Below are 12,634 nucleotides of genomic sequence, written 5' to 3' on the forward strand. Positions count from 1 at the left end.
GACCCGATTCCTGACCGCACACTACTCCTCGGCTATCGGACAGTACACAGCCAGCGGCCAGACACACAGGGACCCAATTCCTGACCGCACACTACTCCTCCGCTATCGGACAGTACACAGCCAGCAGCCAGACACACAGGGACCCAATTCCTGACCGCACACTACTCCTCCGCTACCGGAGACAGTACACAGCCAGCAGCCAGACACACAGGGACCCAATTTCTGACCGCACACTACTCCTCCGCTATCGGACAGTACACAGCCAGCGGCCAGACACACAGGGACCCAATTCCTGACCGCACACTACTCCTCCGCTACCGGAGACAGTACACAGCCAGCGGCCAGACAGAGAGGGACCTAATTCCTGACCGCACACTACTCCTCCGCTATCGGACCGTACACAGCCAGCGGCCAGACACACAGGGACCTGATTCCTGACCGCACACTACTCCTCCGCTATCGGACAGTACACAGCCAGCGGCCAGACACACAGGGACCTGATTCCTGACCGCACACTACTCCTCCGCTATCGGACAGTACACAGCCAGCGGCCAGACAGAGAGGGACCCAATTCCTGACCGCACACTACTCCTCCGCTATCGGACAGTACACAGCCAGTGGCCAGACACACATGGACCCGATTCCTGACCGCACACTACTCCTCCGCTATCGGACAGTACACAGCCAGCGGCCAGACACAGAGGGGCCTGATTCCTGACCGCACACTTCTCCTCCGCTACTACTTAATATAAGGACACGCATACTGCTAGTTTCCACTCTACTCGTAAGCGCTGTGGATATGTCACACTGAGAAGAAGGGTACTCATGAATGAAAAGCCTAACCAAGGGGTACAGGACAGAAAACCGGTTGGGAACCACTGATCTAGACACTGTCTATCAGCCACCCAGATACCCATAATACCCAGCGTTGTATCTCACTGAATGATTGTGTATACTAGTACTGTAGCTACTGAGCACAGACTGAGCTGGATGCTGAGAATTCCTTACTTCACAGCTGTGTGTATCTTCGCTACTGACAACCCGGAAGGTGGACAGATGTTCTACCACGACAATGGATTAAATCCTACAGTGACGTTTACAGGATATTGTTTATATCAGGTTTGTTTTTTAATCCATGTCAGGCATGCAAAGATTTACGAGGTCATTAGCGGTTTGTTAATCCAGCGCCCCGGCTTAATATTCACTTGCCTGCTGCTAGATTACATTGCGTGGACTTCTGTTCTATCGTGCAACTCTGACCCCCGTAATGTAATAGGACAATTATTAATAGTCTGAATCCTTGGGTCCCGGCAATTACTTAGTTGCACATTGGAGGTAAAGACTCCCGTCTAGCAGCAATCACAGATTATAGGATTATTTCCTTTCCCTTTTTTAAAAACCATCTAGTATTGCCCATACATTGCAGACTGGTTTCCTTGGGTTACAGTCAGTAGATCCACAACAATTAGGTCGACATAGGAAAGGTCAACAGCCAAAAGATCGACATGTGGTTTTTTCACTTTTTTGGAGCCGACAGGCGGTATTTCATGCCCTACCATCCACTAGGGCGTGGCGGGAGAATAAAATTGTGTGTCGAGCATAGCGAGGCACCGTGCCCTCACGTGGCGTGCCATGTGAGGGGACACTGCACTTTTTAGTGTCCATGTCGCCGTTCGCGACAAAAAAAAAGTGAAAAATGGGTAATTATGTATTATCACGGCGCCCGGTTGGATTGATTGTATGCCTTAACTTAAGGCATACAATCATATGCGATGGACGCGATTTTTGCGGTAAAATCGCGTCTATCGCATGCGACCAAATCGCGCATGCGATGCGATCGACGCAATTTCCCCATAGGAATCAATGTTAAATGGTTCCAAATGGTCCCTGACACCCGATTTCACTTTAGGGGCAATGTTAAATGCCCCCCCATTGGGTGTATTAGCCCAAATGCCCCCCGCATTGTTAATGCCACCCCACCATCAACGCCAACCCGAAGCGTGGCGAGCCCGCGAGGGGCGGCAGTACGCGTCCTCCGACCTTTTCATACCCCCACTATCCACGTCGGCGCGGAGTTGATTTTGAGGGGGCATACACCTAATGGGGGGCCTGGGGGGCATTTAACATTGCCTCTAATGTGAAATGGGGTGTCAGGGAACATTTGGAACCATTTAACATTGATTCCTATGGAAAAATCGCGTCCATCGCATGCGCGATTTGGTCGCATGCGATTCGATCAATGCGATTTTTCCGACCCGATGGAAAAATCGGGCGACGTGATAATACCTAAGTACCGAAAAATGCAAATGAAAGTGCCCAACCTCAGTGTATTGTCATTAGTCACATGTAACTAATTTACATAATGGGAGGTGCTACTACCTGCTACTCCCCTATTACCCCTGAACTTAATGTCCTCACACCACCACCACCACCACAAAGATTTTAAGCCGATTTTTAAGAAAACACTGGAAATTCTAGACTTGTCCAGTTTCGTATTTAGGGGTCAATCATATTAGCCAAGATGAACTTGTGGGTGCGAATCATCGCATCAGCGGGTGCACTTCACGGCAGCCCAGATTTGCTCAAAAGTCCTCATTGCTCCATAGGGTTCCCAGGAATTTTGTACAATACCCCTTATTATTCTATGACTACAGCTGTGCAGACAGGTTGTAGCCCTATGAGTGGGACAGACCGTACCTTCAGGTATAAATACAGTGTGTATAGGCTCAGGAGGGAAATAGCAGCTCATATACCTCTGTGTCCCTCTTCAATCATCCAATCATGTCTCTTGAAACATCACACAGTCCATGTTTTCTAGGTCACCTGTGAATTTTACAAAATGTGACAGTTGGTGATATACAGCGCTCCTGCCAGGTGACCTGAAAAAACGTGACGTGTGGGGTCCTTGAAGACAGTGTTTCAGAACCCCTGTTTTTTGTTTTTTTCTTTGTGTTTGTTTAGAGATTTTGAAATGTACTCCCACGTGGTAGACAGCATAGCGGCAGGGAAGGCCCCTCTTCACCCTGGGCCCCATAGCAGCACTGAAAGGGAAGGTGGGCCCCACTTAACTGTGGTCCCCATAGCAGCTACACTTCTTGCACCAATGTTAGCTACGCCCTTCTATATAGCACACTTAACTGTGACAGGAAAGGAGGCCCCTCTCAGCTCTGGGCCCCATAGCAGCTGCATTCCCTGCACCTATGGTAGTTACACCCCTGTATATAACACATGTAACTGTGACAGGGAAGGTGGCCCCTCTCAGCTCTGGGCCCCATAGCAGCTGCATTCCCTGCACCTATGGTAGCTACACCCTGTATATAACACATGTAACTGTGACAGGGAAGGTGGCCCCTCTCAGCTCTGGCCCCATAGCAGCTGCACTCCCTGCAGCTATGGTAGCTACACCCTGTATATAACACATGTAACTGTGACAGGGAAGGTGGCCCCTCTCAGCTCTGGGCCCCATAGCAGCTGCATTCCCTGCACCTATGGTAGTTACACCCCTGTATATAACACATGTAACTGTGACAGGGAAGGTGGCCCCTCTCAGCTCTGGGCCCCATAGCAGCTGCATTCCCTGCACCTATGGTAGCTACACCCTGTATATAACACATGTAACTGTGACAGGGAAGGTGGCCCCTCTCAGCTCTGGCCCCATAGCAGCTGCACTCCCTGCAGCTATGGTAGCTACACCCTGTATATAACACATGTAACTGTGACAGGGAAGGTGGCCCCTCTCAGCTCTGGGCCCCATAGCAGCTGCATTCCCTGCACCTATGGTAGCTACACCCTGTATATAACACATGTAACTGTGACAGGGAAGGTGGCCACTCTCAGCTCTGGGCCCCATAGCAGCTGCACTCCCTGCACCTATGATAGCTACACCCCTGTATATAACACATGTAACTGTGACAGGGAAGGTGGCCCCTCTCAGCTCTGGGCCCCATAGCAGCTGCACTCCCTGCACCTATGGTAGCTACACCCCTGTATATAACACATGTAACTGTGACAGGGAAGGTGGCCCCTCTCAGCTCTGGGCCCCATAGCAGCTGCACTCCCTGCACCTATGGTAGCTACACCCCTGTATATAACACATGTAACTGTGACAGGGAATGTGGCCCCTCTCAGCTCTGGGCCCCATAGCAGCTGCACTCCCTGCACCTATGGTAGCTACACCCCTGTATATAACACATGTAACTGTGACAGGGAAGGTGGCCCCTCTCAGCTCTGGCCACATAGCACCTGCACTCCCTGCACCTATGGTAGCTACACCCCAGTATATAACACAGGTAACTGTGACAGGGAAGGTGGCCCCTCTCAGCTCTGGGTCCCATAGCAGCTGCACCCCCTGCACCTATGGTAGTTACACCCTTGTATATAACACATGTAACTGTGACAGGGAATGTGGCCCCTCTCAGCTCTCGCTCCAAAGCAGCTGCTCTCCCTGCACCTATGGTAGCTACACCCCTGTATATAACACATGTAACTGTGACAGGGAAGGCTGCCCCCCTCAGCTCTGGGCCCCATAGCAGCAGCACCCCCTGCACATATGGTAGCTACACCCCTGTATATAACACATGTGACTGTGACAGGGAAGGTGGCCCCTCTCAGCTCTGGGCCCCATAGCAGCAGCATCCCCTGCACATATGGTAGCTACACCCCTGTATATAACACATGTAACTGTGACAGGGAAGGTGGCCCCTCTCAGCTCTGGGCCCCATCGCAGCTGCACCCCCTGCACCTATGGTAGCTACACCCCTGTATATAACACATATAACTGTGACAGGTAAGGTGGCCCCTCTCAGCTCTGGGCCCCATCGCAGCTGCACTCCCTGTACCTATGGTAGCTACACCCTGTATGTAACACATGTAACTGTGACAGGAAAGGTGGCCCCTCTCAGCTCTGGGCCCCATAGCAGCTGCACCCCCTGCACCTATGGTAGCTACACCCCTGTATATAACACATGTAACTGTGACAGGGAAGGTGGCTCCTCTCAGCTCTGGGCCCCATAGCAGCTGCACCCCCTGCACCTATGGTAGCTACACCCCTGTATATAACATGGCTTCATTCCCTGCATGTACTGTAGCGACACCCTTGGATCTTAGTCCTGTGTCCTGCACGCTTCACACCATATATACATATATATATATATATATATATAATTAATTCCCTGCATTTGCGTGTCCACAGGGAAATAATGGAGATGTTCCTTTATTTATAGCCATCAGCCACCCACTGTTTGCACGTTGTCAGCAGTGCTGCGGTATTGGAGTTGGGGGAGTATTGGATGTGTGTTGTGCTGTCAAATACAAGCATTAGTCAGTGTAAGCAAAGCCGGTTAGGAGTAGTTGTTCCCACAGCTGGGAATATGGGCCGGGGAACGAGACACGACGCATAGGAAAGCATTTCGAACTTAAACTAAATTTCCTCCGGGGTATATTGCTCGGGTGTGGTATGATTCACCGACAGTCGGGATCCCGACAGTCATTATCCCGACGTCGGGATCCCGACTGCCTGGTCTCAGACAGCGTGGCCAGCGCAACAAAGCCCCTTGCGGGCATGGTGGCGAGCTACGCTACGCTCGCCACCTATTCTATTCTCCCTCTATGGGGGTCGTGGACCCCACGAGGGAAAATAGCCGACGGCCGTCGGGAACCCGGCCGTCAGTGTTTTAACAGTCGGGATCCCGACGTCGGGTTAATGACTGTCGGGATCCCGTCCGGCAGCCTATTGCTCAGTTGCCCCTACTCCTCCAATTGCCTGCATGGATACTTCTCATCCACATACTAGCTTTTGGAGCTGGAGGTCAAGCTGGTGTCTTTGGCAGATCCAGCTGGTAGATTTAAAGAGGCAATAATATTGAAGTACAAATATCAGACCTGTTTTGTTTAATATTATTGCCCCTTTAAATCAAACAAAGGCAGATGCGGCAAATTTAAAATAGTCAACCAAGGAAATTTAGCCAATTTAAAATATTTTTGTCTACTTCAATTTTAAGACAATCACCTGGCGTTTCTCCTAAAATCTGCAGCCTCCGCTTGGTCCTAAATTAATCAGAAGTGACAGGAGATGAGTCAGCATGGTTACACAGCTGTATATCCCACACTGGGCCAGATGTGGAAGCAAAGCAACTGTGCACCTGGGCAATACCATTCTGTACTGCAGGTGGGGCAGGTGTACAGAGAGTTGGATAAGGATGAGGCGTGTCTCCTCATATCTAAATCTATGCATATATCTAGGGGAGATGTCCCCTGGATATCTTTCAAACAGGTATTTAACTCTGTCCCACAGCTGACACACATGAGGTTAATGGACCTTCCTGGTCCTGACTCTCTGACACTAACCACCATTCCCAGCCTATTGCCTGACCAGCTTGTCCAGCATCAGAAGCCCTTGCTTCCACCAGACGTTTGAGCCAAGCTCTTAGGTCAGGCATGTCCAAACTATGGCCCTCCAGCCTTTGTGAAATTACAAGTCCCATCATGCCTTGCTACAGTTTGGCTATTAGGGAATGCTTAAACTATGGCAAGGCAGCTGGAGGGCCATAGTTAAGACATGCCTGTCTTAGGTGCAAGAAGTGAACGGGACCCGTGTTGCTCGATCCGAGTTACCCATTCACACAACCCAGCAACCTGGGAATAACACTGCTTTTATTCTGGGTCGAATTGTCGGGTTATTTTGGTGTGAAAGGGGTATTAGAAACCAGCCATATCTGTGAACAAGTGTATGTTTTGTATAGGAGACTCCTATCTTTCAGAGCAGGGCCGGAATGGGTGAGAGGCCTCATACGTTTCCAAAGTGCTGTACAAGGGATTTACATAGTAATAGTGTAACTACAAATAAGTAATATAGTGTGAATCAACTTATAACTGTAAAATGACAATATAGGACAAAGGTACGGGGCTAGGACAGGGTCATTCGGGGCTGCCAACTGGGGTGAATGCTGGGACTCCAGTCCCGGACAGAAAGGGGGCCCGTAAATGGAGTCCAAGTGTAATTTGTCCTGAATAAAGTTTATATATCACTTGAAGCCATGTAGAGGTATTGTGGCCAGTGCTTTATATACTGGAGGTCTCAGGCATGCTGGTGGTTTCAGAAAAGAAGGGAGCACCACTTATTTTGACTGTCTCAGGCCCCCCAATTTCTGATGGCAGACCTGGAGCCACTGGCTATCTTGTAGGGAAAGTTGCAAGGGGGGTAGGTGGTCGGGCGGCAGGTGGGATAGGCGATCTGGCGGCGGGGGTAGGCTGTCTGGCAGCAGGTGGGATAGGCGCTTTGGCGGCAGGTGTAGGCTGTCAGGTGGGATAGGCGATCTGGCGGCGGGGGTAGGCTGTGAGGCGGCAGGTGGGATAGGCGATCTGGTGGCGGGGGTAGGCTGTGAGGTGGCAGGTGGGATAGGCGATCTGGCGGCAGGGGTAGGCTGTGAGGCAGCAGGTGGGATAGGCGATCTGGCGGGGGGGTAGGCTGTCAGGCGGCAGGTGGGATAGGCGATCTGGCGGCGGGGGTAGGCTGTGAGGCGGCAGGTGGGATAGGCGATCTGGCGGGGGGGTAGGCTGTCTGGCAGCAGGTGGGATTTGCGATCTGGCAGCGGGGGGGTAGGCTGGCAGGTGGGATGCGCAATCTGGCGGTGGGGGTAGGCTGTCAGGCGGCAGGTGGGGTAGGCTGTCAGGCGGCAGGTGGGATAGGCGATCTGGCGGCGGGGGTAGGCTGGCAGGCAGCAGGTGGGATAGGCGATCTGGCGGCGGGGGGTAGGCTGGCAGGCGGCAGGTGGGATAGGCGATCTGGCAGCGGGGGTAGGCTGTCTTGCGGCAGGTGGGATAGGCGATCTGGCGGCGGGGGGTAGGCTGTCAGGCGGCAGGTGGGATAGGCGATCTGGCGGGGGGGGGGGTAGGCTGTCAGGCGGCAGATGGGATAGGCGATCTGACACTGAGGCTGTATACAAGATGATGTGAGTGCACAGCATCAGAGACTGTGACCGGACTTGGAGACCAAACAAAGGCATTGCTAGGGCTTGTTGATGAATAGGCGCCTCTGAGAGCTGGCGTAGTGCGTTGCGCTGCCCCATAATTCTGGAGCTGCATGTACGAGAGTGCTACGAATTGTCTGCTAAAGAACGCTCAATCTATGCTCTAGCTGGCGCAAACCCCATGGAACTGGTGCAGCAGAGAACCATCAGGAACAAACCGCGAATGGCAGCATTTTATTTTATAGTTCTATTCTCTGAAGACTCGAACAGTGAAAGCCAATTCAGTGTTGGAATTCTGCCATGTCAGAGACATCTGCATAGCAATGTGGAAGGTGTGGTGGGCATTACAGACTGCTTACTGCTGGCACTCGTTCCTGATAATTGAGGATAGAACGAGCCGAGTCTTGTCTGCTTCCCTCACCTGTATTACTGATAGATTCCTCTTCTTCCTCTAGTTTTATTACACTTTTTTGGGTTTACTGTTTAGTTTATTGTTCGGGTGGAGTAGGGGGGGGGGGGGGGGGTGTAACCATATTGTGGTACTGTGGTAGCGTGCATGAGAATACAGTCACACGCCAGCATGCCACCCTCTACCCCCTTACTCTCCCTTACCATCAGTCTGCTGCCCTCTACTCTGTCCGGGATACGGTCATTGGGTCACCAGCAAGTTGTTAGACAGTCATTAGGTCGACACCATTAGGTCAAAATGCATTTAGGTCGACATGTGTCTAGGTCGACATGCAGTAAGGTCAACATGAGTCTAGGCCGACAGGATCATTAGGTCGACCGTCAAAAGGTCAACATGGGGTTTTTCACTGTTTGTTGAGCTGACGTGCCGACAGGCGGTATTTCATGCCCTACCATCCACTATGGCGTGGTGGGAGAATAAAATAGTGTGCCGAGCGTGAAGCATGGTGAGCGGACGCGGTGCACTTTAACCTGTAAAACATTTGGGTAAAAATCCAGTGAAAAACCCCATGTCGACCGTTTGACTGTCGACCTAATGACCATGTCGACCTTCCTGCATGTCGACCTAATGATTGGCTAACAATTTGCTGGTGACCAACTGACCGTATGGACCCTAGGTGGCCCCACAGACACCTTGACCCACTGAAAGTCTTCCCTGTGACTTCTATTGCCAATGCACCCATGCGTATGGGCAATTCCATAGGTAACACAACTCCCATAATACAGCTGCACTCACTAATGTGAGGAAATCATCGGAACCCAACAGCCCACCATAAAACACTAGCAAAATAGCTTAAGTGCAATCTTGTGTAAATTCTCCATGATAAATGAGTCTGTAATCTATTAGGCAAGGAGCATGGTAAACTGAGGTCATGATTTAGGGGTGGTATTCAATGTCGGGGCACGATTATTGGGCTGGCCCAACAGCCGTGCCCCTGTCCCATTCTCGGTCTGCTCGACTGAGATTTTGCAGCCCGAATTAAATGTCCCGCCTTCTGCAGGACTAGAAGGGGGCGTGGCTGAGAAGTGGGTGGGAATCTGTGAGCTGCGCCCGGGAGCTAGTCACTTCCCGGCCTTTCTCGGCAGAACGAGCCCGGCTTCAACCTGGATAATTTGACCGGTTGAAATCCTGGGTCTGGCATCCCGGGTCAGACCATTCACACCGTCCGGGTTTTTTGCACACTCCCATTCAAAAACCCAGGTTATTAGGGCTTGTGTAAAAGGGGGTATAACCATACAGCTGTGTGTATATTTCGTATTTGTTGGTGTAATGCTGGGTACACACCAGGACAACGAGGGTCCGAACCCATCAATCTAGATCCAATTCCAACCGATTGGATGTAGATTGTGTGGTGATTGGACCCTGTTCTGTTCCGATCCAATCTCGATCGGATGCGCGGTCCCGCTGGTCGTCGTTATTCAGATCCTACCTGCAGCAGGGTGCGGGTCCCGATCGTACCGTGAGTGGGTTATCCTGGTGTGTACCGGGCATTACTCTCTACATTTGTGGACACAGAATATTACATCAATTACTACTCCGCCGTATAAGAAGTGTCCCTCTTTATTCAGTACATAATTCACTAGGGCTGCACATGAGAAGGGACTTATGGAACATACTGGAGGATTACTGAAAGTCCAGAGGAATTCGAGTTCCCTGCGTGTCAGGATTTCTGCAAATATTTGGGATTTGTTCCTTATTAAACACTTCTGAAACACAAATAGAGGGATGTGCTGAATGGGGTATGGCCGGATGGAGCATGCACGCACCCATTTATCTGGGATGTTATCAGGGAGAGGGAAAGGCTGGTTTCACACACTCCAGCTCCTGCCGGACGGTGAAATCCCGCACGGCCAGGGAGCCGTGCCGCACACACTAGTTTATCATGGAAGGGATGGCCACAGCCCGGCAGTCGTCCCTTCCAGTGGCGGGATCCGGCTGCAACCGTGCGGCCGGGTTGTGGCCGTCCCGTGTGAATGGACACAATAGTGTCCATTCACAACTAATGTGTGCGGCACGGCTCCCTGGCCGTGAGGGATTTCACCGTCCGGCAGGAGCCGGAGTGTGTGAAACCAGCCAAAACGGTGAGCTGGGCTGAATACTGGGATGCCACACCCCCAATCTGTGAGGTCATGCCCTGTTTCTCTGACGTGAGAACAACGTTTCCACCCACACCGTTGATAGGGACGCAGCTGCAAGCCATTATGTATACAGCAGATCTATTATATCACACAGCCCAACAAAAATGACGTATGTTATCTTCTAGAAGGTGATCAATAAATAAGAAGTAGAATCTTGTTGGTTGCTATGGACAACATCCAATCTTTAATAGAACACCCATCTAAGTAAGTTTGCCTCTTATACCCCTTTCACATCGCAAATGCCGGGTCACACATGGTATTTGGACACTGGTCCTTTCTCAGAGTGACCCTGCATTTGCAATAAGCCGTGTCGCTGATGTCAGACAGGGGAAGGAATGTGCGGCGGAGGCGCGTCATTGGGGGCGGGGGAAAAGGGCAGCACCTGGAGCGGACTCCCTGTCCAAGTGCTGCCTCCTTCATAGCGTGAACGGAACCTGGGTTGCTGGACCCGGGTTACGCGTTCACACTGCACAGCAACTAACCCAGGATTAACCCTTCTTTTAACCCGGGTCGGAATGCCGGGTTGCTGGACACGGGAAATTTAAAAGGCTCTTTCAGATACCACCTTATTCTGGGATAATTTTGCCATGTGAAAGGGAAGGAGGGTTTTCCAGTCACCTGGAAACCCCGGCGCCCTCCTCCCCTTTTGTTGCATACAGTATATGCATGGGGATTTTAATATCGGTAGGGTTCTGTACCAGAGCTTGGGAAGAAGTGACGCCAGCAGTGCAGTCCACCTTGTGCTGCTGCTGATAGATGTCTCGCTATATTTATTTTCCCACTGCGATAATCCGCTCCACAAGCCCATTAATTGCACATGTGCCGGTAATATCTTGTTACCCGGTGATTTAATAAAGCGTTTTCTCGTTCTCCTTTCAGCTCTCTGAGGAAGAAGAAGCCGGAGCAAACCGATTACAGGAAAATGAATCCGGCCCAGAAGCGGAAATTAATGTGAGTATAGAACTACATTAAGCACCTGAGAAATGGCCCCCTTGGGTTTGCCGGTATCAATTGGGGCGGGATGAATGCATACTGATTCGGGATGCCAATCCCGGGGCATTTTTTCAATCCCGGAAATCGGGATTGAAAAATGCCCAATCCCGGGATTGGCTTCCCTAATACAAAAACCCACCCCAGCCGCCCGCATATTTACTTACAGGTGCGGTGCGGCCGGGCGGGTGATGGAGCTGGGCGGATACAGCCGGTGCGTGTTTGCGGGAGGATGCAGCCTTTGGTTGTCGGACGATGGTACGGGGGTCCGGGACAGGTAGAGGCGAATGCAGGCTGGGTGGGAGGGTGGGCGGAGGAAGGTCAGCGGCAGTGCGGTGCGCACAGGATGTCGGATGAGGCTGCTGTTTTGTGGCCTGCGCAGCTTGACTTCTGACGTCGTCACCCTGCGCAGAGCCGCACTGCCTGGGACGGGAGAAGCCGGGCAGTGTCTGAACACAAGCTCAGACGCTGCCCGGCATTAGACTGCTCATGCGCAGTCTAATCCTGAAATCCCGGGATTGGAAACTCCAATCCCGGGTTTGAAATCCTGGCGTTTTAGGGGCCAAATCCCGGGAATACTGATAACTTTGTTACAACACCTGGGTTAGTAAGTGAAGTTGGCTCCGTGTCCGTAGAGTTCCCTTGTTTCTGTTCTCCCCATACCCCTCCTATCTCATACCTTTATCTTCTCCTAGGGCTTGTTCATTTATGCTGCTTTCAGACCGCATAACTGGCTTTGACCCTGTATTTGAAAACGTTTCCAAAAACGGGTCTGCCAGGTAAAACCCCTTAAACACTGCATCTCTTAAACGGTATATTACCGGTTAAGTGCCATTTTTTTTTACATAATCGCAGATCAGTGTACCTGGCAGACGTTTCAAATACAGGGTCAAAGCCAGTGCGGTCTTAGGCAGCGCTAGTTCCCATCCGCCGCAGGGACCCCGCTGCACATTTCACATTCCCCGAAGGGACCCTGCGCTGTTTGGCACTGGGGAAACTGAAGGAGTGCCTGCCCCCTGCAGCCCGTATCATCAACCCCATACCGGGGTCTCGTCTCCCCTGCTGCAGCA

General features: G+C 51.6%; 1 protein-coding gene across 1 annotated transcript in view; it reads left to right on the forward strand.

Annotated features, from left to right (window-relative positions):
* Positions 1-12,634, forward strand: part of SLX9 (SLX9 ribosome biogenesis factor) — an 87,764-nt gene that overhangs the window by 67,649 nt on the left and 7,481 nt on the right. The window contains exon 5 of the mRNA XM_083154420.1: positions 11,454-11,525. Within this exon, the coding sequence (XP_083010546.1) occupies positions 11,454-11,525 (72 nt within the window). The remainder of the gene's footprint in view (positions 1-11,453; positions 11,526-12,634) is intronic.

Source organism: Crinia signifera, chromosome 7, assembly GCF_055691185.1.
Source record: "Crinia signifera chromosome 7, ASM5569118v1, whole genome shotgun sequence".
Lineage (NCBI taxonomy): Eukaryota > Metazoa > Chordata > Amphibia > Anura > Myobatrachidae > Crinia > Crinia signifera.